General features: G+C 36.6%; 1 protein-coding gene across 1 annotated transcript; it reads right to left on the bottom strand.

The window, feature by feature from the left end:
- Nucleotides 1–11,573: 11,573 nt before the first annotated feature.
- LOC136814806 (uncharacterized) lies at nt 11,574–25,075 on the bottom strand. Its single transcript, XM_067071232.1, has 6 exons — nt 24,290–25,075; nt 15,753–16,610; nt 15,063–15,228; nt 14,830–14,886; nt 13,893–13,943; nt 11,574–12,613 (listed from the first exon to the last, which is right to left on the bottom strand). Exons 1-6 carry the CDS (start codon nt 24,761–24,763, stop codon nt 11,895–11,897), a joined length of 2,325 nt encoding a protein of 774 aa, XP_066927333.1. The 5' UTR covers nt 24,764–25,075; the 3' UTR covers nt 11,574–11,894.
- Between the last annotated feature and the right edge of the window lie 746 nt (nt 25,076–25,821).

Consider the following 25,821-nt stretch of genomic DNA (forward strand, 5'->3'; position numbering starts at 1 on the left):
TGATTACAGTTATCCGAAAAACCGCAAAAAAAAACGTCTTGTAACTTTGACTGGCTTTGCCATTAACGAGGCCCCCCCAGTGGACCCAAATTTCACGCATTCACGCAAGAAATTTTCGCAATTCACGCATTCACGTAAGTTTTCCTCGAAATTCACGCAAACCCAATTTTTTGGGAAATCGGGGAAATTTTCGGAAAAAATCAGGGAAAATGTCAAAAATAGAGGTCTTGCACATTTCGCTAAGTTAAGTAATTTACGTAATTTCCGCCATTATGGAGTAAAACGTTCGATTTGCATAAAAAAGTAGGACAAGGCTGTACTCGAGATATTATTCGACCGGATCTGGTCATGCACTTGAGAAAAACTTAACTCAGTAGTGTTTTTTTCCTGTAGACCTGACTATAAAACACCGTGTTTTTGGTAGCGTCATAAGAAGCCCCCAAATAGAAAGCGTTACGTAATTTTCAACTTTAATTACATGCCATCACGCAAAATATTTGATTCTTCTAACTTGTCACGATCGTTTGGAAAAGGTGAAGCTTCTACAGTTAACGTATGGCGATAGTAAGTGAAAAGATATGCGCCGCAGGCGAATTTTTGTACATAAAATAGCTTAAACATTATCAAAAATAGGTCAAACAAACTCGAGGATGACACCATGATGCTTAGCTCAGGGGTAAGGAGGCGCAACCATGGTTTACGCAGAGAGGAAATTATTGCATTTTTGTCACTCGCGTTTGGCTAAAAATGCTCCCTTTAACACCATTGAAAAAGAATGTAGTCTAAATTCGTTAGAGGCAAGGTACGATCGCTTGATAGCTTGTAAAATGAGGTAAAAGAAGGAACATTTGTTGCGAGCAAAGCGATCAAAAAAAATTAAAAAGAAAGCTTTTAATCAGGGCTCGCGAATTAATTTCCTAACGTGGTGGGGCCGAAAACATAGTGACTAAGGAGGCGCAACCATGTTTTGCGCCGACAGGAGAAAATTTCTATTTTAACCCTCTGATGTGCTTTAAATACGACTCCATTTCAGACTAATTTTGCCAAGAAATCAGGTTAAACGAAAGTCTACATCATGGGTAAAAATTTCTTTGAAATAAGTTTCTTTTTATTTGCAAAAACGTGGGGAAGTCATGGCCGCCTCCTGCCCCCAGTGGCTCTAGCCCAAGCTGGCCCTGGCCCTGGATCACTCATCATGCATAACCATGGTTTTATCTTAAACAAACTTTCAAGGGGGGCAAATTAGAGTTATTTAAGATTCGAGGGCCAATACATGTTTGGCCCGAGCGAAAAAATCTGGAAATTTAAGGTGTCTAGATTGCTAGAAACGCATCTAAATCATGAATCGTTATATGAAATAGAGAATTTGAAAGTTGCTGATTTTTTTGTGCACCTTCACCTGGCATCCCTTGAATTCGGGATAAGTGCGCACTTGGGGTTTTCTACAAACTGTGAAAAGGAAAAATTCACGCGTTCACGCAAAAAAACAGGGCAGATTCACGCAATAGAAATATGGATTTTCACGTTCACGCAAGTTTTTTCAATTCACGCATTCACGCAATTTTTTTTCGATTTTCACGCATTCACGCAACCAAAAAAGCCCATTCACGCATTCACGCAAACCGCTGGGGGAGCCCCATTAACAAATATTGATTTTTTATGAAATTTATCTTCCATAGAAAAAAGGTTTCTCTGAGGACCCGAAGTGTTCTGATCGTTTCACTTCTACGTTCAAATTTATGCGACCGTAGCATGAAGGTAGAGCATCCAGCTAACGGTGCGCAAGGTTGTGGGTTCGATCCCAAGCCGGGTCATACCAAAGATTCCCAAAATGGTACTTGATGCCTCTCTGCTTGATGCTCAGCAACTAAAGAGACGGATCCTTTGGGTAGACAGCTATACGAAAAGGGAGCCTTCGGGTCGCCCTCGGTTGCAAGCTTACTTTACTTACGTTCAAACAGTTTTTCTTCATTTTTCATTTCTGATGTCAGAAATAAATACAAATCTTTATTTCCAGTCTTTTTCGCTATAAAGTGCGAAAAATCGGCTGAGCTAACACAAGAAATGGTTGACAAATACAATAATGACCGGTTAGTGAGCGCTGTACTGAAAATATTGCCCTCAGTCAACGCAACGACCTCGCAAGCTCAGTTGTTCCTTGACCTCATGTAATATTTTTCGTTACAGCCCTCACTAACCGGTCATTATTGTATTAGTAGTTGCTAAATCACAGCTGGTTTACCATTTTAGAATATGAAATTCAGATAGCATATAAAGATAACTAGGTCACAGTGTGGATGTAAACCACACTGAAACGACCGCCTTCTATCACGCATCACGCTCGCGAAAGAGCGCGCACACATTATTAACGCCTACATGTCATCTCCAGTACATTTTAGATTATTCATTGAAAACAGATTACAATATAGTCATTTTTCATGTCTCGATTATTCAATTCCGAATAACAGACATTCAGAGAAAAAAAATAGAGAACACCTGGGTAATCTATAGCCTAGATTAGCGTTATCTGATATTCCGATGGCGTATTGGCGGCCGCCCACGCTAAAGCTCTAAAGGAGCGGACCAATATACCATCGGAGAGGTTTAGTAGTGGCCCTTTGATGTGCCGACAACAGTCGGGTTCAATGGCTATATCTTCGCTTGGTCAAGAATTTTGTTCGTCCCGACTGAACAAAATTTAGCATGAAAATGTCTGCTGCGCCGTCCGTCAAAAACTAATTTTATTTACAGTTTTGTCGCTTCAATGACAAAGCAAATTTCGGATTCAAGAAGGGCATGGAAGTAGTGAAGAACTTTTGTTAGATTTTGGTTGTTTTTGGTTTGTTTTGGTGGATTTTTTTACAATATAAATGTTTTTATACTTTAAATTAGTAAATTAGGAACTGTAAAAGAGGGCAAAATTATAAAATTTTATCCGTTACATAACTTAGACAAAAAAAAACCGGTGATAAAATTTCGAATGAATCAAAAAGTTCTGGTCACTAAAATGAGCAGTTCCAATAAAAATCCATACAGGGGGTTGCAATTCAAACATAAATTCTTCGAAATGTATGGAAACCCCCTGGATAACGGCAAATTTGCAAATAATTTCTTTTTATACCTGTTGACGGTGAACTAACCAAAACCAGTCTTTTACCCCCTAATGGCGAAATGAAAAAAACATACCTTGTTAGACCCCCTGGAAATTCTTCTGGTGTTACCTCCTGGAATCGTTTGTCGAACCACAGATATCTGTAAAGCCCGAAGGGCTAGATAGGCAACTTTAAGCTTTCTCCAGCAAAAAAAAGTGAAGCAAAAATTTGACTTTTTAAATTTCGTGCCGATGGATTTTAATTGTTTTCGGAGCGCGAGATCAAAAAAAGTAGGCGGCAAACGCTATTTCACATCTCTCAAACCGGTGAAATTGCATATTTTAGTCACGTGACTTTGGTAGGAAATCCTTCCAAACCTAGGCTTCACTTTTTGATAAAAGCCGCAAATCTAGCTCTTCGGGCTTTACAGATCTGTGTGTCGAACCCCCCCCATTTGTATTGATATAAAATGGAACAACCCGATGAGACCCATTATGTGCCATTAAAAGTTGATTGTCTTATAAAAATAAGTGCTTGAATTTCACAAATTTGCGACTTTGAATCTAAATATTATGTGTCATAAAAAGTTGATTGCTTAAAAACAAGTTTTTGAATTTCACAAATTAGTGACTTTAAATCCGGCGATTGTTCCATTGCAAGGAGGATAATATGGATAACCAGTCCAAACTTGAACGTTGTAAAACTGTGTTGGTCTTTCGTTGCTTATCACGTGACGTTCCACCTTTCCGTTAAAGACCATCTGCAAATCATATTTGCCGTCACCGACATATTTTTGCTGGATAACAATATGGTGATCGGTGTTCAGTGCACCTGGAAGGCCATCGTATTCGTCGGTTCCTACTATTACGAGAAAGCTATTTACGTCCATGTTGAAGAATATGGCTGCAATTATGTCCCCTATAACAAGCAATAAAGAATGACAAGTACGATCAGTAAAATTGGTCGCATAATAATTCATACCTAAATCGATTAGAAATTGTTTTTTTTATTGCTCGGTCCAATTTCATAGGACCAAATATTTTGATTTTCACTGACGATTGCCATCCTGGATGGCATGAAACTTTGAGTATGAAATTAACTTAAATCGTTTTCTTTACTCAAACTAGTATTTTTTGATATTCATGATATTCATGACGTAGTTTTTGCCCCGATTTTTGCCAATAGTGGCAAGTTTTATACGACTTTTGTCTAGTTTAAATATGCTACTACTGGCTAAAACCGGGGTATTTCCGTAGAAAACATTACGTCATGAATATCACGAATCCGTAAGTCAAGATGACGTCATATTTTCTAACGAAAGCAGCCCAAAAAAGCCGGATTTTTACCACCGTGTTGCTATTTTTAGTAACAGAGAGGGGTCCAAATCCCGATTTTTTTCGGGTTTTTCCATTGGAAAAAATGACTTACGCATATCAAGAGTAACATAGTCTAGCTAACGGCTATATTACCAAAAGCTTTAAAATTTGTTTCCCCAGTTGGCGTGATAACCCAGGCGGCGTGATAACCCAGGCGGCGTGATAACCCAGGTGGCGTGAATTTGACTTTGGACACTAATTGAACAAAATCTATGATGTTTCAGAGAAAATCAGGTTCTGAGTCTTAAAAAGAATACTATTTAGTGGCTTTTAGAGAGAAATTTAGGAATAAGAATCCATCATAGCAGTTAGGATGCATAAACTTGTAACAGTAATTGGAAAAATGCAAATTTTCGCTATAATTTTATTTCTTCGACTTTTTATTTAACTGCCATTTATGTTAAGAAACATGAGATCTTTCCTCGCCAGAAATTAGTCCACGCGGAAGACGGACTCTTCCTCAAGTCATTGTGTAGTGTAGCAATTCTAACGTCAATTCAAAGTGACGTCAAACTGGACTGGCGTTGGAAAAACCTGAAAAAAAAGACAAATTGCAAAAAATGGTGTGGCCTCTATTTTAACCCTGTATCTCTCGCAAATATATGGAGAATGTTGAATTTTACAACATCTATTAAGATAAAGGCTTTCAGCTTCTATACATCTAAAATTTGACGCGTTTTCAACTTCACTGTTGAGTGCGATTTGAATTTTCTCACGCGAACTGGGTAAGACTAGTGCCAACTGGGTAAATTTAAAGTGATTTTCAAACCGTTATAAATAAAAAACTAAGTCAAACTGAATAAACGAAATAAGTGTTATGTAATCCCTTCGGTAGTGACAATTTAAATGCGAAAAGAAGTATATATTATACTACCCATAAAAATAAAGGGGAATCTTTATAAACTCACACCAACTGGGTACCTCACTCTAATTGATTGGTCTTCGTCAATCTTTTTTATTAACATCCGCAAGGAATTGATCTAAATTTCGCGAAATTTTGCCTAAAATCTCGCGAAATTAAGTAGGCGCGAAGATTTAGTACCCACAAAAATATGCACACTTAAGGGCCCTGACCAAAGTGAATTTTTCATATTTGCCATGTATAAAAAATGTGTTTTTCTGACTTATTTACACAGCAAAAGCATAACATATTACATATTTTCGCTTAGGCCAACTATTCCTAAATCTATAAAGGTAAAAATCACGATGAAAAGAAATCGATGAAGAGGAAAATCCAGACTTTTGCGAAGAAGAGTTTTTTAACTTTGAGGACCTTATTTTCGGCGAAGAAAAAATATTTTGTTATTTTTAATTTTTCTGGATAGGATTAACGTACAGTATGTTTCAATTTGAAACAGACGATATGAATGGTAAACCTGCTGTTTAAGCAAGGAACTTGGTTTAAGTGACAATTTAGAAAACTGAAATTAAAAGTTTCTTCGTCTTAAAATTTTGAAAATAATGGATTTCGACCAATTTTTCATCCCAACCTTTCATACAAAAAGAGTCATAACTTTTCATATACCAATCTAGAAAAATTTTCCGAAATGTTTTTAAATGTTTAATCTTTTATGGTAGAGACAATTTGAAAGAATAATCCAAAATGAGTTAATTACCCATGAAAACTAAGCAGTTTTTGCAAAAAGAGGGTACCATAACATTTTATTAACGTCTTTATAAGGTCCATAACGTCATTTTTGTAACTAAATTGCTAATTACTCTTGATAGAATAAATTCAAAAACAACTTATAAAAACAGTTTATTGTTAAAAGTGTCAAGGAACCCAAAACAAAAGTTTTCTCTTCAAATCTCATAACTGATCTTTTGACTATGGTCAGAGCCCAGAAGGTAATCAGGAGTGGAATATTTCCCTAAACAAAAAACTCAAAAAAGATCGCAAAACGAAGATTAAAAATGAAGAAGAAGAAAATCAACTTCTTCAATATTCGTGCTATAATTTTCACACGAGTGATTCTTTTATCTTAGAACATCATTAATGTGAAAAAATTCTTTTTGCCAAAATGTGCGCAAAAAGTGACCCTGAATGGGACTGAAATTCCAAAATTTTGTCAAATTTTCTACTTTTCCCCAAAATTTTTCATACAAGGCACCCTACGAGGGACTGATTTTCTATTTTGGTGTTATTGAGACCCTACCTGGGACTCGTTGAGGTTAAAAAAGGTACCCTGACCAGCGGCGCATCCCCGTAACCCATTTTGCCCTAGTACCCCCCCCGGGTTATATAGAGGCAAGACTTTACCTTTATCGATGAACACTGTAGACGTGATACCATGATAATTTTCAGGCTTCTAAAAGTAAATGAATATTTACAGCTTAACTCATCCTTCTCTTTTAGAGGATTTAAAGCTTTTAGCCCTATCGATGTTAATGAAGAAATACCCTAATTTCAGCCCCTCCGATGGGAAAATTGACTTTAATTTCATCCCACTTAAAACTCCAATGAAGAAAATTTTAAAAATTCATATTTTAAAAAGTCAAAAATAAAGTTGTGTTTTCAGGTTTGCAGAACATTACACCCCTTTCTCACCGACCCATTGTGACCAATTCCCACTGAAAAAATTGACCAAAATATCTTCCTCCAGTTTTTGTCCCCACCGAAAATAATCAAATCCTCACTACAAAATATTTACTATTTTTCCCATCCCTTTTAACTTTAAAACAAATAAATTGAAATCCCCAGCCATAAAAATATGGGAATATCTATCCCCATCGAGTTTCAGTCCGTTATTTTTACCGCCACTGGCCGAAGGTCTGTGAGACCAGGTCTGTGAGAAGGGGGTGTAACAATGATTATAATGGCCGCAGAAAATAGGGAAAATCTATTCTTACCCGTTTAGAATCACAATTGGATCCACTCGCAAAAGCAATGCCAACCAAGATAGCCAAGATTACAAAACAATATTTCAGAAACATCTTTATTCAAATTTATGCATAAAGTTATTTATTTCTAGTACATTACTTCACTTCCACAATAAATTCCGTGTCAATCTGAGAGGCTAGTCAAATCAATATTTCTAGATTTTAATTATATATTATGTCTGATTTTTATTCTCTATTTTCAGGATAAATTGACATATTTTCAGTGAAATCTGCTGTTTAAATGATAATTTAGAAAACTACTGAAACTAATTAAAAAAGACAATTAAAATCATGAGCTTTCCAAAGGAGATGAAAATGATAAATAATCGATTAACTGAATCAGTTGGAATTTTCAAAACTTTAAGTTTAAGTACACGTGTTTTTATAAGAACATCCAAAGCCTTCAGATGTTCTTAACTTTCTGAGTTGTTCTCAACATGTTCTTAATTTCGCCATTTTGTGAGCATTTTTGTAAATCTTCCTAAGAAATTGGGTGTTTTAGAGTCTACAAAGCCTTAAAATATCATGGTTTCAGCCCACTTTTCAGGTGCCCCCATTGAGCATGGTGCCCCAGCAATTTAGGTCCCCTTGAAAAATTGCTTTGAGTTAGATACCCCTATTCAGCAGATAATTTCTTTGAATTGACACTTTTTGTTCTTTTGTCATTCCTAAAATCATGCTCACGCATGAACGCCTGCTAATAAGCTTTGTTGTTATGCTATAAAGATGGCGGCTGTAAATCAAAACAATCACATTAAAAAAAATATAGCAAAAGATGGCGTGATGGGAAACGAAAGAAAAATTGGATGGGAAACTAGGTGCTGGGGTAAAAAAATTCAATAATTTGAAATATTTTGAAATATTAGATTTGGAAAATATAACCAGCCCCCAGAGCCTTCATCAAGACAGCTAGGTACCCTTAATGAATAGGCAACCCCAAAGAATTGCAAGGCATTAGCCCCCCTCTACCAACCTGGCCTAGGTGCCCTTCAGATTTCTGGGGGGCTGATACCATGAATATTCTTAACTTGTTCTTAATATTTTGGTAATTGGAGCCTTATGTTCTTATATAGTTTGTTCTTATATAAAACGCGTAAAGATTTCGTGAAAGTTGATAAATACGGGAAAATTAAAACAGCTGATTCGCGAATTCTTACGTGAAAATTTTTTCTTTCTAAACCTCTATTGGTTGGAAATCATCTCCTAAAAAACTTTTAAGTAGTTTTTGAATGATTTTAGGGTTGTTACGGTTTGAAAATAAAGAATTTAGCCCACCTTTAAAGAGAAAATCTTGAAAAAAAAACAAAGACATTTCAGCAATTTGTGATAGTTTTCCCCGCGAAATATTTTGAAAACCTCGTGAAAGTTAATTCTCCGAAAATGCAACAATTTCGCAAAGTTTCCCTCCGCAAAATCTCCCCCTCTTATAATGCTGGGGTGATTGCATACTTAGCGAATTAGACTTTTTAGCATTATGTTCCATGGGTAAAGATGAAGTCAAGTTTTTCGTCAATACAATAAAAAAACATACAACAAACTCCTAGAAGTTCATATAAAACCGATTTCTTCTCCTGCAATGAAATGCCCCCTCTGAGAGGGGAAACCCACATCAACCAACATCAGAGTATTCTCTTGCGTTCATCAGTAACGTAAATAAAGGCAAATACATGGGGACGAGATTGGAACGCGGATCCCAGAAACCATTATTCTTCCCTATTAAATTTGAAATCATACATAATACTGTTAACTTCATTTAAACCTACAAGCCTTTTAAATAAATGACATGCTTAATGGAAAATATAAAACCGTTAACTGGCGTAAGCTACGACCTTCTACTTTTGACTCCCCCTTCTCAGAGACCCGGAAGGATTCTTTCAGCCAGTGGTGGGAGTAAAATAACCGACTGAAACTCGATGGGGATTGATATTACAATAATTAATATGGCTGGGATTTCAATTCTTTTGTTTTCAAGTCGGAGAATTCAGTGGTGATTTGAAAAATATCCAAATATTTTGCAATGAGGATTGGTTTATTTGATTATTTTCAGTGGAGATAAAAATCAGAAGATAATTTTCCACCAGGGACGATATTTTGGACAATTCTTCTGGGAAGGGGATCTGTGAAAAGGGGGTGTCTTTTGATATTTCGTTTTAACAAGATTCAATGTTTTGCAATGCGATAAATTATTTATTTTTTAGTATCAATGGGATTGGAGCTTTTTCGTTTTCATTCAGACAAGGTCAGTTTTCTTTTCCTTCGTTCGATTATTCAACAAAATTCTTCCGGTGATAAATCTTCTAAACAGACAATGCGTACTGTATTGGGGACATAAAAAATATGCTTGATACATTAGTATTCAGAGCTTACTACATACTGTTTGTACATACCAGATTTTATCTCACGTTTATCGTTTCGTAGAGGGGGTTTATCTAAACAACCCCGACCCATACGTATTCATTCCTCGTTGTTTATCACGAGAATTAACTACATATGGTTTAGAGAACAACAAATTACGCATGTGTGTTACAATGCAGGATTCTTTAGAGGAACAGACTGGTAGTACACTCTGTGGTCATTTTCTGTTTGATAAAAAAGTTCTCGAACAGAAACCTCTGCGATGAAGTATGATTTATAAATACCTTATCGGGGAAAACTTCGTCGGGGAAAAGTGACGAAATTTTGGACAAGTGACGAAAATTTTCCCCGGCCTTAATGCGTTTACCAACTACCAGCAAGTGACGAATTTTTCTCTGACGAAAATTTTCCCCGACAAAGTTTTCCCCGATAAGGTACACCGCACTCCATCGCAGCGGTCGGTTTGAAAAAAGTCAAAAAAGACAATGACTACGGCAATGAATTTTGAAATTAGCCGTAGATATCGGGACAGACTACGTTTTTCGTAAGCTCAGTGTTTATCGACTGCCATTCCTTTTACATACAGTCAATATGGTTTCAATGAAGATCTTAAGTGAACCAGTCCCAACCTAAGGTAGATATTTGTGAAGAACACCTTGAAGGCACCTTCCTTAAAAAATGAAAGAACTCTAGTTCTTTTATATTTAAAACAAGGATCTGATCTTCATATATATGTGAACTGCCTCTGCAAAATAAGGTAATATTTCCGTTGAAAACTTCAATCGTTACCAGGCCTAGCTCCGAGCATAGGGCGGGACCACGTCAGAATGCTATAATGAAATTTGGAACGAATTTTTTTTCTCAATATTTTAAAATTTCTTACTACTTATCTCTTACTTGAAAACAAATTCTGAACAATAAATTATTACAGATAAGTGCATAATTATAAAAAATATAGCAAAATGTCTTGCACAAAAATACTTTATACCATAAAAGTTTATATAAAATATAATAATTTATTTCAGACGTATTATAGATAATATATAATCCTTTTATGTATTATAAAATTTGTCGGGGTTTTATTTTTCCAAGAAAAAAATACTATACAGTAAATATTTTTACGATGGGCTTTTCTATAATACTTTTAGACTAGCAAACTAGTCTGTTAATTAATCATGTCAGAGGGCGGGAACATAAAGGCGGCGGGCGTTTGCTATAGTTGGCGAGAGGCTGTTGATATTCAAGCGTTCAGCCCTTGCCGCCGACAAAATTTCTTCCTACGCTTACCTAACTCCTACACTCACTTTTCCCGCGTAATACCGTTCCAGCCCGACAGGCGTGCCAGTCTATAATACTTTGCATAAGGTTTTTATCCGATACAAAGAACGGGACTTGGATATTTTTTTGCAACCTTCTACATTGGGAACCGCCCAAAATAAAAGCGACTTTTTCAAAATGCACCAGGCTAAAAAGAAAGTTCACACAATTATTCTCAGATTTCAAAAATGAAAATGCAGAAATAACATAGATTTACTCTTAAATCCACTACTCTTGTCTCCCGAATAAACGTTCCCGGCTAATTGTTAAGAGAAAAAAAATCCATCCCCCGCTCTTATTAAGACCCCCCCGCTAATTAAATTCGAATAATTCAATATTTTAGTACAGTGTAGATAGACTTTATTTTCCTTTTTGTTAGTATTGGTTCTTATTTTACGTGTTCATTTGTTAAAGTTTCTTTTTTGTTGTTGAAATTGATATCAGTTAAAAAAATCCTGTCATTACCCCCCCCTCTTATTCCATCCCCCGGTCATTAGAACTTAGGAAATTTTCCTATCCCCCTGCTTATTTGGACCCCCCCCCCCCCGAGACAAGAGTATAGATACATTCTTACTATTTTTTTGGAATTGCGCTTTTAATAATAAGAAAGCCCATTAGAAAGATCTTAAACAAACTTAAGACCCACAAAATCCATGACGGTCGAAAGCGTTGATAAATTATTGTCCTATGGAACTTAAGAATGTAAATACTAACCGCCAACTTCCCTGCCAAAACTCAAGATAGACAAGCTATTTGAAAACTCAAAGCTAACAAAGCATTGGTCAAATTTTCGGGTTGGGGCGGCGATTCAAACGGGTCTGTGGTACAGGGGTTGGCCTTATGATACTCACCAAACCAATCAACCGTTTTATTCTTAATATTTATCTCCACTCAAAGTTGAGCTCCATTTAACAGTGAAAATAGCGTCCTGATCTTTAGCGTACAAAGCTTTCAGCTCATCCAAATGTCTCATAAACATTTCATAATGCTCCGAACTTAAGTGTTCGCCTAACGTGCTCCCAGTGGATTTATACCTACAACCAGGTACGGGACATGATGCAATCATGTAGCGACACGACTCTCGTAAATGTCTCGATAACTTTAATCGAATCATCGTCACGTGACAGCCTTCGTTTGAACACGTGACTTCCATGTAATCACAACGCCGGTTATGTTCAACCAAATCTTGCCGCGTCACTCTCAACAGGCATCCCTTATTCCGACATTTCACTAAAGAATAACTACACATCTTCAAATGTTCGTCCAAAGAAGAACGAATAACTTTCGCTTTACATCCATCATTTGGACATCGAATTTTCTCGAAAGCACATTTCTCTTTATGATATTTCATATCTGATCGAGTTAATATATGATAGCATCCGTCATTCGTACATTCCATGTAGAAATTACCGACCAGTTTCCGAACAAAGTGACTCACAATAATGGTGAAAGGTTGTTTTCGACATTTGGGGCATGATATTTCTCGATGCTTACGTATGCACTTTTCACAGAAAATTTGATGACAACACGTCGTTTCAACAGCTTCTTCAACGGTATCAAGACATATTGGACATGAGAAATGTTCTTCACCCACTGAAACAAAAGAAAAATTGGAAATCAAATAAATTTAAAGTTATTAAGGCTTGGGGACACGAGAAGTTTTTTTCGCGTTAGTGCAATGCAACATGCTCCATCCCACTAACCTGAAACGCTTTCTCGTGTCTCCGCCCCATTTTTCTTTCTACCAATAAAAGTTAAATCTCACTTTTGTCCCTGGGAGAAAATCAGCGTGTCTTTTGGGTATTTCCCTCACTTTTTGTCCCATGAAACAAAAAAAGAAACCATGGGACACGCATTTTTTTTTGTTGGTGGGTTGGAGTATGTTGCATTGCACTAACGTGAAAAAAACTTCTCGTGTCCCAAAGCCTTTAAAGTCCGCGAACACAGTCAAACGCGCCCCGAAGGCTCCTCCTTCGATAGCTATCTACCCGAATGTAAGCGAGGTCTCCTTTCTCCCTGGATTGCTCCTATCACTCTTGCTCTTTCCCTTAATTGTAGGCATCAAGTACTATTTTTGTACTAAGTACGAAGTCTTAAGTATGACCGGGTCAGGGATTGAACCCACATCCTCTCGATCATTGCACTACGATCACTCAAATTTAAAGGGTACCTTAAGTGAAGAAATTTTTGCTGAATTTAATTTCGCGAATTTGGGCGTAATTCGCGAAAGGTGAAGTAGTGCAAAATATTTTCGATTTTTGGAGGAAGACTACCATGAAGACTACCATGAAGACCATGACTTATCATAGAAACATTCATATTTGATGTTATTATTTTGTTGTTAAAGTTTGTTAATGTGACTGAAATATGTCTTGAAATCGATGAAAAATATGAAAAACATTTTCTCTGTAAAAAAAATTCTTTTGAAATTTCTCAATCGCGAAATTAAATTCCGTGAGACTTTTGAAATCGGCTCATTCGCGAAATTAAATTCCGCGAAATTTGCCATTTTGAAACGCTGATTCGCGAAATTTGCCATTTTGAAACGCTGATTCGCGAAATTACATTACGCGAAAATTTCTTCCCTTAAGGTACATGCATTGAATCGAAATCCAGGTTTCGAGTCGAAGCTAAGAGAGGTTGAAAATAAGTGGCTTCAATATTTCTGATCACGGTCATTCTATCTCATAAATTAAATTCAAGTGGTATATATAAATCGAATTTTCCCAACCACACACCGCACTGCTAGACACCAGCTCATCTTCATTTAAAAGGTAGGATGTAAATTCAAAAAGTCCACAAAATAAGGGCAGGGCAAAAAACCAGCAGACAGAAAGGAACTTTAAATTTTTTTTCAAAGTCTTTTCCTTACCTGATGATTTGCTTCTCTCTTTCTTCTTCCGCGCGGATGAAGAATCATCGTCTAGAGAAATAAGAATGAAACTGAAATCGCTTAGCGAATTTCTTAGCGAATTTTTTTAACGCACGAAAAACACAAAATGTGTGTTGGAGAGCATATTTTTTTATAAAACAGTAATTATCTTTTTATGTTATGAATGGATAATGATAGCTTTATAAAAATTTGCCCTTCCAAAGGAATTTTGCGCCCCTCTTGTCTTCACTCCTGGATATTCTCAATTTTATGCAAAAATTTTGAGACATTTTGAAATGAAAATGCTATTTTTGGAAATTAGCTGTTAAAGGGAAACACAAGTGAGTTCAAGCGGATTAAAGGCCGACGTAAGACCGGTCTCTACTTGCGCGCGCTGTGATCGTACTTTTTGGCTTCAATCCTTTTTACTTGGAAAAAAGATTACATCTTAAAAATGTAGCCCGTTACGTCAGATTGCGCCAATGGAGTTGCTTCATTTTTCTTTTGACCAATAGCGTGGTAGCTTTGCCCGAAAAAGTGCGATCGAAGCGCGCGCAAGGGGAGACCGGCCTGTAGAAAGTCCCTAATAATGCAATAATATTGAATACGCCTTTACGCAACCTGATAAACTAGATCCCAATCCTCTCGTTAAGTGTAGATACCACACAGATATCATCTTCATCTACACACTAGATTATAATATAACTGCCCACATATTTCCCTTGAAAGTGTATCCATTGATAAAGTCGACTAGTCCACCCGCCATATTGTTTTTTAATTTACCTTAGATTTTCGAATGTTCGAATTTCAAAACATTCGAATCGCGCTGTTGACGATCAGAAATGAAAACAGCTCAGACACATCATGATTTCACACTTTCATTGTTATAACAAACCCGATCCAGTTGAGAAGTTAGAGATCAGATGATAATGCTTACCTGATTTTTCAACCATCACGACATTTTGATTTTGATCAACCTCTGGTGCACTGTAAACTGAAATCATAATAAAATAGAGGATGTCAAATATGATGCAAAATGTTCTTTTGAAATAGCTTCTACAGTCAGCGCCGAAATATATTGGCAATTTTGGGTATTTTAACGTTTAATAAGGTCGGGTGAGGATTGCAATTTTAGTAAGTTTCACTTTGTTCCATTGAAAAAAAACTTACAAGGCGTATCAACAATGATTTTCCCCATGCCTTGATTCATCTGCATTTCCATCAAGTCCTCTTTGATCAATTCTTCTGGTCTGCAAAGTAGCCCTTTGTTCGAAGGACAATCAAAAACCTTTTTCCCATCCCTGAAATTGCCATCCGATTCTGTGATGCGAGCATCCTATAAGAGAGAAGTTCAGAGATAATGTAAGCAGCTTTTGACTGTTGACAAAAAATAGACAGAATTTTAATTTCTGAACTATGCCAATGAGCTTTTCCAGAAATAGTCAGTGCTCCCTCATATTGAGTATATCAGACATCCAGGGGGTTCAATGCTATCTTGATATTCAGGGGGTAGGACCTTATAAGAGATAGAGGATATCTAGGGTGTACAGGACAAAATGTCTGGACATCCTCGATCCTTTTATCAACTTGGACATCCAGGATATCTAGGGGGTCTTTATCTTTAGCCAGACATCCAAAGGGCTGTGGAAATCGAAAAATGGATATCCTCTACAGGGGGGGGATACAGAAAATTTCTGGAAAAGTCTTACAATGCCTCGTCCATACACCGACTTGTTTCAATTTTTCTTTCACAAACTGAGAATTAAGCTACCAAATTTCCATTCATCTTGTACCGTTAGCAAAAGCTTGAAAAATAAACCATACATTTATCAACATAACTAGCAACAGAAATACACTCACCAACTCGACGCCTACTTGAATGACGTCATCAAAAGTTCCGATATATTTGATAGTACCATGCAAAGGTATCCCAGAATCGTCAAAAAAGACAACCCGCGAATCCACGTGTAGATCACTTGAAAGCGATTCGGCGTCTTCATTGTTGCATCCTGGGTAAGAAGAAGCGTTGTTGCTTTGCGAGGAAGAATTTGAAGCAGCGTTTGCGCTAGGTCTTTCGTCTTCTAGCGATCTAGCGCCAGATTCGCGATGTTGAAGTTCAATTTTATCATTATCCGTTTTAAGAGTAGTTTTCGAGTTTCTCATGAGGTTTGAAGAGTCTGGGTTTGAGCTATTTAGACTATCCGGGCTAGTTTCTCTTCTGTTAGACTGTGAAGCAACCGCTTCTAAATGTTTTAGGTTCATTCCACGTAAGCCTGAACTTGAATTCGAGTTCCGATTTTTATGTCCTGCCGTCCTCGCACTTTCGTAGTTCAATCTCATTTTCACATTATCTGTTTTCCGTGTTTCACTCAGAGAGCTGAACCCGACTTTTGATAAAAGGGGGCTTGAAGTCATTTTAATTAAATCAACAATTGGTTCTTTCTTTGACACGACCGGACTATTTTCCGTTGATTCCGAACTTTCAGTTCCGGCTAAAGCTAATAAGTGCGTTTGTGATTTGGTACGTTTCCGTAGAGGATTTTTACCAGGTCTGGTTAAGTCCTCTAAGGATGCAGAAGCGAACAAATTGGACATTCGTTGAAACTTTCCTCGCGAGATGGACATTATAGTGTCTATTGTTATGAATTTGCCGTGGTTCGACCGCGCGACAAAGTAAATTTTATCTCCAAGCGAACCGTCACAATCTCCAATATCATCCTGGAAATAAGGAATTAAAGAAAGGTGAATTTGTTGAGAATTTGTATTGCCCCTCCGTTATTTCGATAACTTAAAGGCTTTATTTTTACATAAGTGTTCCCGTTTCATATCAGACATATATTTCGTATCAGGACAGTGTCTGCCTATTGTTATATTATGCTGATATAAGCAAAAAAATGTTTTTCTTTTCCTCTTTCTGACCAATCTTGCTCCACATCCGCATCAATCCAATGTGAAAAACCTTGTAATTAAAACTGATGAGTAAGCAAAACAATATATTACTCTTATATAAAAACAAAACCTTTAAGTCTCTTATTCCTAGTTCATGATCACTGCCATAATATTTGGCACAAAAGGGGAATTCCTTCAAGTGATTCTTACGTTTTTTGAAGTACGGTTGGGAAGTAGATTTTTAACATGAGACTTAGGATCTCAGGATCTCAGGATCTAAAAGCTCATAAATACTCAAAATTTCCATTTATTTTTGCGTTCAGCTGACACATAACGTTGTTTCAACATTTTCTAATGTTTACAACGTTCATATGTAACGTTAGATGAATGTTGAAACAACGTTGTGTGCCAGCTTGGGACTTGATTAAAATTCAAACAATTTCATGTCTAAAGAGCCTGGGACATAGTCTCTTTCAAATCTAGTATTCTTTTTTTAACCTTAATGTACAAATAAACTAGATAGAGCAAAATAAGGATTTTGATTATCGATTAAAACTGTAAAAGATCACACACCCTGAAGTATCATAATCAAAATTGACCCTCTAAAATCATCTTTGACAAAAGTCTTTTTAGATTACAACTTTTGAGTAGAGATTTTAAGAAAAAACCCATGACCTCGGTCTACACGTTTTTTTATAAGAACAATCATATAAGAACATTAGACTTCGATGGCCAAAGTTTTAAGAACAAGTTAAAAACATTTTAAGGCTTTTCAAACTTTAAAACTCCCGGTTGCTTAAAAATGTTCATACAATGGTGAAAATAAGAACATGTTAAGAACATTTTTAGGCTTAAAACTCAGAAAGTTAAGAAATCCAAATGCTTCAAAGATTTTGAGTGTTCTTATAAAAAAACATGTATCTCCTTCGTATCACAATAGCTCATAATAATCTAGATCTAGAAATCGTGAAAAGCTCTTCCAAAACGATCTCAAACTTTTGACCCTTCAATCAGATTTTGAATAGAGGTCAATCCAATAGGAAAAGTACTAAACTAATCTTTTACAGTTTGTAAATCTCTCTCAAAATTATTTTTGGATTTGACAAAATATGAGAATTTTCTGAAGAAACCATATCACTGTGCAAACATGCTCCATAAAACTCTCAAGAAGTAGACCCGCCTCTTATTTTTACAGCAAACGTTTATCGTATATACCCAGCAGTTCAAATTTGTTTTCAAAATGAAAGTGATTTTAAATGGTAGTATTCTTTATTTTCACAAAACACAAAATTTTTCTAATCCACTTAAGCTTGAAACCATGAAAGCAGTTGCTCAAACCCAGACAAGCAGTATCTTTTTTTCGGAGTTTTTTTGAAGTGGTACTCTAATGGAAATACATTGGAGTCTCCATAGACTCAAACTTAAGGGGAGAAAAAACATGGTTGAGTTAAGGAGACATCGAGTTATAGAAGATCGAGTTAAAGAGACTCAACTGTACTACTGTAATAGCAGTGTAATGCATCGAGAGTGCTGGATCTACTTCTCCTTCAATACTTCTTGTGCTGTAGCACCGTTGAGCATTTGGCAAAATCTGAAAACTGCAACGGCTTGTTTGAGGTTTGAGGGTACCGATCAAAGATGGCAAAAATAGCTTACTCCAGGGTTTGTTAGAGGTCAGCTCTGCTCGGATTTTCAGTTGTGGGGACACGATTTCACCAAAGTTTATTAGAATTTTTTTCATGGCACGGAATGCGATTAGTTCATAACACATTCGAGTCATCGAGGTTCGAGTTAACTAGAGTGTACTGTAATTAACACACCAGATCACTATGATCTCCAGGCAGCCTTAAATCGATGTCCTATACTTTACTTCAAAGCCAAATAAGCTCAAGCCAGCTAAGCAACCCAAAAATTAGTTTGTGAAAAATTGATCCAAATTCACCTAGGCCCGGCGAACGGTGAATTTCGCCGGTCCAAGGCAAGAAAATATGATAATTCGCCGATCTAAAAATTCGCCGCAAGTACATATTCACGCTAATCAATACACTGGGCTTACTAAGAATTCGCCGGCCTAGTATTTAGATTCTACTGGAGTTAATTTTTCATTTGAAAACAAAGCAAAGCCTTTGCCAAAGGCAAAAGCAAAAACTCTCTATACTCCAATCTCAAGAAGACTGACTGATCAACGATAACCATTTCTTCAAAAAAACATGTTTGCAAAAAACCAGAATTTAACAAGTGAAGGTCAACAGAGATGACGATTTAAAAATTTGCCGCAAGTACATATTCACGCTAATCAATACACTGAGCTTGTTAAGGATTCGCCGGCCTAGTATCTAGAATTTACCACAGTTAATTTTTCATCCGAAGGGAAAAGCAAAACTCCCCATAACTCAATCTCAAGAAGACTGACCGATCAACGATAGACCATTTCTTCAAAAGAAACATGTTTGCAAAAACCAGAATTTAACAAGTGAAGGTCAACAGAGATGACGATATAAGTATACAGACAACAGATAGGAAATTAGTGATCATCGAAAACCATTTTACAACAGCTTACAACAAATCAGCTCACGAGAGAGAGAGAGAGAATACAGGTTTTTTATAAGAACAAACTATATAAGAACATAAGACTTCCATAGCCAAAATTTTAAGAACAAGTTAAGAACATTTTAAAGCTTTGTGGACTCAAAAACACCATATTTCTTCGGAAAATGGTCAAAAATACCCGCAAAATGATCAAAATAAGAACATGTTAAGAACATTTTTAGGCTTGAAACTGAAAAAGTTAAGGAATATCTGAAGGCCTTAAAAATTTTGGACGTTCTTATCAAAAAACGTGTAAGAGAGATATAGAATGACAAAGCTGTGTTAATTAAAGAGTGTTAAATGCAAATAAACGAGATTTTCGTCCGGGGAAACTGAAAATAAAACCTCGTGTTAACATAAACACCGAAAAAAAGTTTTATACTTTATAAACATGGTAAAAATAATAAGGTATGACTAGAGCCCAGTCTCCTATGAAGGATTAATTTCTTCCATATTCCTTATTGGGCTTTGCTAAGTATGTGACTTATATATAAGTATAAAAACGGACTACAGTACAGAAGAAGAAGTTTGGTGGGTTTTGTTAACATTTTCTCATCTGTTTGTTTAGACAATTTTTATTCAGAGAATTTTCGACGAGGAAGATTGCTCAAGTTGAACAACACAGTAATCAGATTAAAGAGATAATAGATCAATGTCAACAAGTATAAGCCCTTAGATGAACCAAAACGGAAATAGATCTGCTTTATTTAGTTTGTGAAACGGATATAATGTTGATCCTTACTGAGGTGCTAAATGACGAGCTCCATGACAAACATATATAATGACAATGTAAGAATGTCTCTCAGTGACACCAAAAAAGTTTCCGCCTAGATTCTCTTCCTAGGGCCTATGTTAGCCTTTGTACTTACGGGGCCTCTGTATTACACATGCCGACCGAGTACCATATCTGATAGCCTTTGTACTTACGGGGCCTCTATATCCTGCATGCCGACCGAGTACCCACATGTTTAGTCGCCTGTTAGCCTTGGTACTTACGGGGCCTCTGTCATATGCCGACCGTGTACCTTACTTTCCTATAGGAGTGACCCCAATATATCCGCCACACTTGTATATAGCAATAAGCCTACATTGACATGAAATATATAATCTCAGGGTCAACGGACTCATTCTCGTCTCAATTTCTTTTCTCCCGCCCATTTATCGCAGTTTCGGGCCAAGGCGTGAAATTATGGTTAGTGGCGGTAGACAAGAGACCGCCCGCGACTCTCCCTAGTCCTCTCGTTCCGGTGTTTATTCGACCCAGACCTCGCGTGGTTTCTTCTTCTTCGACCCTGCTCTTCGGTCGTGAGTTTTCTTCCCCACCTTCCCACCCTTTCACAATTTTCTCGGGTCCCTCCTATGTCGCGGTTGGTCACATGATTGTGACGCCTAGATTCTCTTCCTAGGGCCTATGTTAGCCTTTGTACTTACGGGGCCTCTGTATTACACATGCCGACCGAGTACCGTATCTGATAGCCTTTGTACTTACGGGGCCTCTGTATCCTGCATGCCGACCGAGTACCCACATGTTTAGTCGCCTGTTAGCCTTGGTACTTACGGGGCCTCTGTCATATGCCGACCGTGTACCTTACTTTCCTATAGGAGTGACCCCAATATATCCGCCACACTTGTATATAGCAATAAGCCTACATTGACATGAAATATATAATCTCAGGGTCAACGGACTCATTCTCGTCTCCATTTCCACTAAATTAAGGCTTAGGGACACGACAAGTTTTTTTCACGTTAGTGCAATGCAACATGCTCCATCCCATAAACACAAGAAAAAAGTGTGTGTCTCATGGTTTCTTTTTTTGTTTCATGGGACAAAAAGTGAGGGGAATACCCAAAAGACACGCTGATTTTGTCCCTGGGGTAATGGAGCAAAATTGATTCGAATCGATTTTGCTCCATTGCCTCAGGGACAAAAGTGAGAGAAGCACAAATGTTCATTAAAAGAAAAATGGGGTGGAGACACGAGGAAGCGTTTCAGGTTGGTGGGATAGAGCATGTTGCATTGCACCAACGCGAAAAAAACTTCTCGTGTCCCCAAGCCTTTACTTTAGAGATTTGTTAGCTAATCCAACTGACCGTGTACATGTTTCTATACAAGAACATCCAAAAACTTTGAAGCCTTCAGATATTCTTCACTTTTTGAATTTTAAGTCTAAAAATATTCTTAACAGTATTTTCACCATTTTTGTGAGTATGTTTGGCCATTTCCCAAGAAATCGAGTGTTCTAGAGTCTGCGAAGCCTTACACTCTTACTACTCTTCTTAGCTTGTTCTTAATATTTATGACATCGAAGCCTTATGTTCTTATATAGTTTGTTCTCAAATAAAATAACGTGCACAAAGGAAGAAAGGCAGCGAACCAGACAAGCTTTTGTTACCCAGGGAACCCACATGCTGGGAACCGAAATTTTTCAAAATTTTTGGAAACCCTACAATCCTTTTGAAGGTTATTGTTGAGAATAAATACAACTAGTCTGAATCGCAAACCTTTTTTTAATTAACTGCAGGTATGTCCAGCATATAGAAGGACATATGCCGGCAAGAACGGCTCTCAAAACAAAGAACTTTTTATCGATAAGAGATCATTCTAAAATTCAACCAATACAATATTCCTTGACTCATCAATGGATGTGACCCAACAAACACCTACGAAATTACTCAGAAGAATATAATTTCAGAGCTTCTCTTGAGGAGGCGAAACCATACACTCTCAGGTAGCCTGATGTTTTAAGCCAAGATAATCTTGTCAGTGGCACTGCGAAGTAATAGTTATGGAAAATTATTCAAAAATCTCCTTCTTCAACAATTATTACATTTTTATGAAGCAAAAAAATTGCAATGATATAAAACGTACGCAGTTAACGTTTTGGAGAAATGATGGCAAACCACACTTAACATCGCATCAAGTTTTTTCGGAAATTTCGTCTCTCAATAAAGACTAAACGCGAAACCACACAGTAAAACCTGATCACAAATTTTCTGGTTAAGCTTTACTTTAATAAACTGCGAAAGGCGTGTCACCATGGTTTTCCCCTCTAATCATATTAAATTTCTAATTAATAAAGTTCACACGTATTATAAAGTGGTATTAATTCTTATCTTCTTTCGAAATCTAATTTAGCGAAACTTAATCAAATATGGTTAGTACCCGGGGGGGGGGGCAGCTGGGCAAAAGGACCGACGGGTATGTGCGGGTCCTAAGGGTACCTTTTCCAATATGTTTAAAATGCACTGTAAGGGTCGGAAAAACTAGAGATGCACTGTAAGGGTAGAAATTTCAGAAAATTCTTGAAAAATCTAGATATTTTGACCAAAAATGCTAGAATTTTGACCATTTTTTGCACAAAAGGGATCGAAAATTTGGGGGAAAATGCACTCTAAGGGTATGATTTTCACTGATTTTTGCTGCACTGTAAGGGTGCAATTTTAAAAGCCAATTTTTGGCCCGCACATACCGTCAGTCCGCAAACCCAGTGCCCCCCCCCGGGGGTTAGCATAGCATCAGTTGAATTTTGCAGAAATTTCGCATATCAGATGGATGCATCGAAGGAAAGTATCGAAGAATCGAAAGATGTATTGTTGACATGGAGAGAAAAACAAATCGAATTAAAAAAAACAACTGTTTTTTGGTCCATTTCAGTCAAAAGAGAAACAGAATTGGAACACATCTAAATGGCTTTTGAATATTACATACTAAAATCCTCATCAGACCTGTCCAGGTTAATTTCAGCGATCGAGTAAAAGCGAGATGAGAAACAAAGGCTTTTTCTTGTCAACAAGAAACACTCATGACGTTCTATACTATTCGATACACTCCCTTATTCGATAATCTTGAAAGTCCAAAAAGAAACTCTCCCAAACGACGCTCTACTATTCGAAACGCTCCCTTATCCGATAATATTTAATCCACGGTCAACAAAAACCTCTCATGAAAGACGCTCTACTATTTGATACACGCTCCCTTATTCGATGAAAATCCAGTCCCCCTATAAAATCGAATTAGAGAGCGTCAACTGAAATATTCCTTAGTTATAGTCAAGTTAAAAACATTAGCGAGTTTATGTATCGGAGGATATCGAGGGCGACGGTAAGTGAAGTCGACGCAAAACAAAGTCGATAGTTGATGTACGGCTCTATATCACCTTTTCTCACCCAAACAGACGACGATATGTTTTTACCTACGTCGAGCAAAATCGCTCATTTTGGCGACATGTCAACTTTGCTTTATACCGTCTCCTTCGATTTATCTCAAATACATAAACTTGCTATTACTGCATATACAAATACAACCAAAAACCTTCAGAGTTACAAACCACCATAGAAACTATGTGAGAATGAAACCAGCTTACTCGAGATCGTTGAGATTATAAACTATAGAGAATTTCTATTTCGTTATATAATAGACTGATAGCTTAAAAACATAACATAATGATGGTTGACCTTATTTGCTTATCAAAATTTTTATAAGATTCTTATCTCCTTAATGAAGTTTTTATCGAGACAACTAAACTACTAACTGACATACATAGGCATTATAGTAACCAGATTGTTTGATAGTTCAGTCAATGCTTGTCTGCTTTAATCTCTTTCAAATCTGCTTCAAGTATTACGTATGGTCGAAAGTCATTTTGGAAAGTATTTTATGAATCTGAAGATGCTAGAGCGAGTCAAGAGTGAACGATAAGGCATTTGGCTATTATAGTAGATAGTATTATCTCTTTTCAAAACTACCAGCTTTTGAAGAAAAATCGAAGTGTTGCTCTATATATAATGGACCGTAATTTATATGCTTAATCGAGTAACCGGCCTTCTCTAGTTAGACTTAATTCTATAAAGCCCGAACCTTTAAAATAAATCAAGAATCTCAAAACTTTATATATTTTACGAGGAAAAGATTCACCTACCTCGAAAACAACTCCAAAATACGTTCCTTTGTTTCGTTCCAAGGGTCCAATATAATGCACGATACAATCACGATGGCTTTCTTGGTCACTCGCCACGTCCAGGGCCACCGTGATCTTATCATAAATCTTGATTTTCAGCAGCTCTGGTAAAAGTTTATTCTCCAGAACACCAATACGACGTTCGTGTGGTACAGCTTCCAAAAACCCATACTCTTGGTCTGTTATCTCCTTAATGTTTGATCGAGGTGTTTCGATACAAAAACTTCGCGACACGACGGACGTCAAGATCACCGTCCCGTCGTTATCTGCTCGTTGTCGTGCGTCATCAAGAATCCATATTGCTCCCGTCACAGCGTTACGACGTAAACTTTTGAACGGTTTATCGGAACGTTGTTTCTCATCTGTTATATCCGTATCAGGGTTACATTTTAATATGATGCAATAACGCTTTGATGAGGTACTCGCTTCCGCCATTTTGAATAAATACAAGTTAAGAAATCATTCAGTTCGAAAGAATGAAGTAACTGAACTCAAGATATGATAGTTCTATAACCCTTAGCGCTTATTTGAGTATCTAGAACGTTCTTCAGGTTGTTAAACTATTCATAGCTTAGAAAATCTACGAAAAGTTAGTTATAAGCTCTACTGAAACGTACCATCAAGCGAGAACTCAAACCCATACGCAATAAAACCACGTAAAGATAAAGTTAACAAGACGCATTAAAACATTATCATTTCACATTGAAAGATAAGCCAACGGTATAAAACTTTTCTCCTCTCTTTAAAACAGAATTATTTTTCAGAAGTATTCGATAATACCAGCCTTTAACTTTCTAATAGAACAGTTCATTAGCTTTTCGCAAACAAAAGGTTAAATTAGATAAAGTAGTATGCAAGCTATAGACTTAAATCCGTTTTATTTGACTATACCCACACTCTTTATCATTTTTATATTAGAATACTTTTTAACGGTATACACGTTTTATTTTTATTAGAACATCTAAAATTTGGCTGAGCCTGCATGTGTTTATTTTTTTAGCAATTTTCAGCCTAAAATGTTTTTAAATGCGTTCTTAATTTTTCATACTACTCTAAATCGACATTATCATGCAAAATAAAGAGAACTTAAACACGACTTGAAATTGGTAAAATTTGGACAATATTTAAAGGGGAACTCAACATTTTTTGAGGTCATGCTTTTTTTGTCTCCAAGAACTACACAACACAGTATAACTTCGAAAAAATATAATTTCCACTCTCAATGACTTTCCTATTTTGTATAAAACCTTCTTTAAAAGAGTAAATTTGTTTAAAATGAACCCCTACTTTACACATGTTTGTGACGTCATATCGTTCATATCTTCTATGAATTTTGTGTATGTTCATCAACTTTAAAGCTTCATATTTCGTGAACAAGAAATAATAGGAAGATAGTAAAATCATTTTTGATTTCAGGAAGGATTCAGTTTTACATATACAAAATTTGGGGTTTTCAGCTTATTCCAATAAAAAGTTCAATTTTTTCAAGTGAG

The sequence above is a fragment of the Clytia hemisphaerica genome, unplaced genomic scaffold (genome assembly GCF_902728285.1).
Source record: "Clytia hemisphaerica strain Z4C2 unplaced genomic scaffold, Clytia hemisphaerica genome assembly, whole genome shotgun sequence".
Lineage (NCBI taxonomy): Eukaryota > Metazoa > Cnidaria > Hydrozoa > Leptothecata > Clytiidae > Clytia > Clytia hemisphaerica.